The following is a 1,789-nucleotide window of genomic DNA, read 5'->3' on the forward strand; positions in this document are numbered from 1 at the left end:
ACATCATAGGTGTCCTAGTTTGTTTCTTCATTGCTGTGACAAAACACTCTGACCACTACCAGCCTGGGGAGGAAAGGGTTTATTTATCTCACATCTCCTGGGTCACAGTTCATCAGGGAGCCCAAGGTAGGAACTCAGGGCAGGAACCTGGAGGCAGGAGCTGAAGCACAGGCCACGGAGGAATGCTGCTTACTGACTTGCTCCCCTGGCTCCTGCGCAGCCTGCTTTCTTATGCAACACAGGCTCATCTGCCCAGGGGTGGCACCACCCACAATGGGCTGGGCCCTCCCACATCACTCAACAATCAAGAAGATGCCCCTCAGACATGGCCACAGGCCCATCCTGTGGAGGCAATTCCCCAGTTGAGGGTCCCTCAAACCAGGTGTGTCAAGTTGACACTAAAGCTATCCAGCACACTCTGCCTCCTACATTCTAAGATTAAGTGTGTGTGTATACACATGAGTACAAGAGCCCATGGAGCCAGAAGAGGGTGTTGGATCCCCAGGAGCTGGGATTACAGAAAGTTGTGATCCACCCAAAGTGGGTCCTGGGAACTGAACTCAGGTCCTCTGCAAGCTCAGCAAACACTCTTAATCACTGAGCCAATTACCCAGCCCTAGTCCTTGCTTTTTGTAAGGTCTTTCCAAAACTTTGCTCACTGTCATAGTAAATGTCAATACTGCTCTGAACATCAAATTGGCAGTTCAGGGTCCTGCATGTTAACAAATTACAGGTGGTTGAGGGATAGGCGAGTTCATGTAACAAATGCTCCTAAGACTTTGCTGGCATCAGAGTTCAGTAAAAATGACTACTTGCCATTATTATTGTTAATGCCATCATCAGAGCCACCCCTAGAAAAAGGCTAGTGTTAGACAGAAAACTGACCAAGGAGGCACCCCATGGCTCAGAGCTCCTCTCACTGCAGTCCTCCCAGGAACAGGACAGGCAATGGAGAACAACAGAGCTGTCAGACTGCTCTGGTCCTCTTCTAGCATCCACTCCCTAGGGGGTCACCCTTTTCAGTCCTTTCCCTTCTCCAAAGTTCAGGGGAACAAGGGTCCTGACTTGTCAGAATGTCCATTCCTAACTCCAATCCTGCAACTCTAGGAAAAAGCTCAAGTTCATAGAATGACAGCCAGGAATCCTTGTAACTCTTGCCTCCTGCCTCCTAGCAGGATAGATAGGCCCAGAGTAGATAGGCCAGCGTGGAGGTCAAGGCCAGGGCAGCCCTGAGTAACTCCTGTTTTCTAAATCCTTTATTTCAGCATTCAATATCGTATTAAATTTTGGAATCGCTGTTACATATCCCACACTGATGTCTCTTGGAATTGTCCTCAGTGTACCTGTGAATGCAGGTAAGCATATATTCATGGGTTTCTGTCATTATAAACACACAAACTTACATACTCACATTCACAAATATATCCACCCACATCTGTTCTTACTGTGACGGCTGTATAATGCATGTTTAACCTTCTGCAAAGAAAAAAGAAGGATTTAGTAGAATGTTGAAGTTTGTTATATACAGTATTTTTCCATATTTATTTGTTTGTTTGTTTATCTATTTTGCAGTATTGGTTATGGTACCCAGCGCCACATGCATGTTAGGCAAGCACTTCCACTGAGCTATATCTCCTCAGTCTTTTTTTTTTTTTTTTTGGTCTTTTTGAGACAAGGTCTCCCTGTAGCCCCAGCTGTCCTTGGAACTCACTATGTAGACCAGACTGGCCTCGAACTCACAAAGATCTGCCTGCCTCTGCCTCTCAAGGTCTTGGATTAAGGGTGTGTA

General features: G+C 46.5%; 1 protein-coding gene across 5 annotated transcripts in view; it reads left to right on the top strand.

The window, feature by feature from the left end:
• The window catches only part of Slc35f3 (solute carrier family 35 member F3), a 121,316-nt gene that overhangs the window by 105,842 nt on the left and 13,685 nt on the right, over nt 1-1,789 (top strand). For all 5 annotated transcript variants that reach the window (XR_606890.2, XR_606889.2, XR_606892.2 and 2 more), the window contains exon 6: nt 1,266-1,355. Coding sequence is in view for 2 of the 5 variants with exons in the window: in XM_008823706.2 (XP_008821928.1) it covers nt 1,266-1,355 (90 nt within the window). In the remaining 3 variants the exon portion in view is untranslated. The remainder of the gene's footprint in view (nt 1-1,265; nt 1,356-1,789) is intronic.

This window comes from Nannospalax galili, unplaced genomic scaffold (genome assembly GCF_000622305.1).
Source record: "Nannospalax galili isolate Female #2095 unplaced genomic scaffold, S.galili_v1.0 scaffold2452, whole genome shotgun sequence".
Taxonomy (NCBI): Eukaryota; Metazoa; Chordata; class Mammalia; order Rodentia; family Spalacidae; genus Nannospalax; species Nannospalax galili.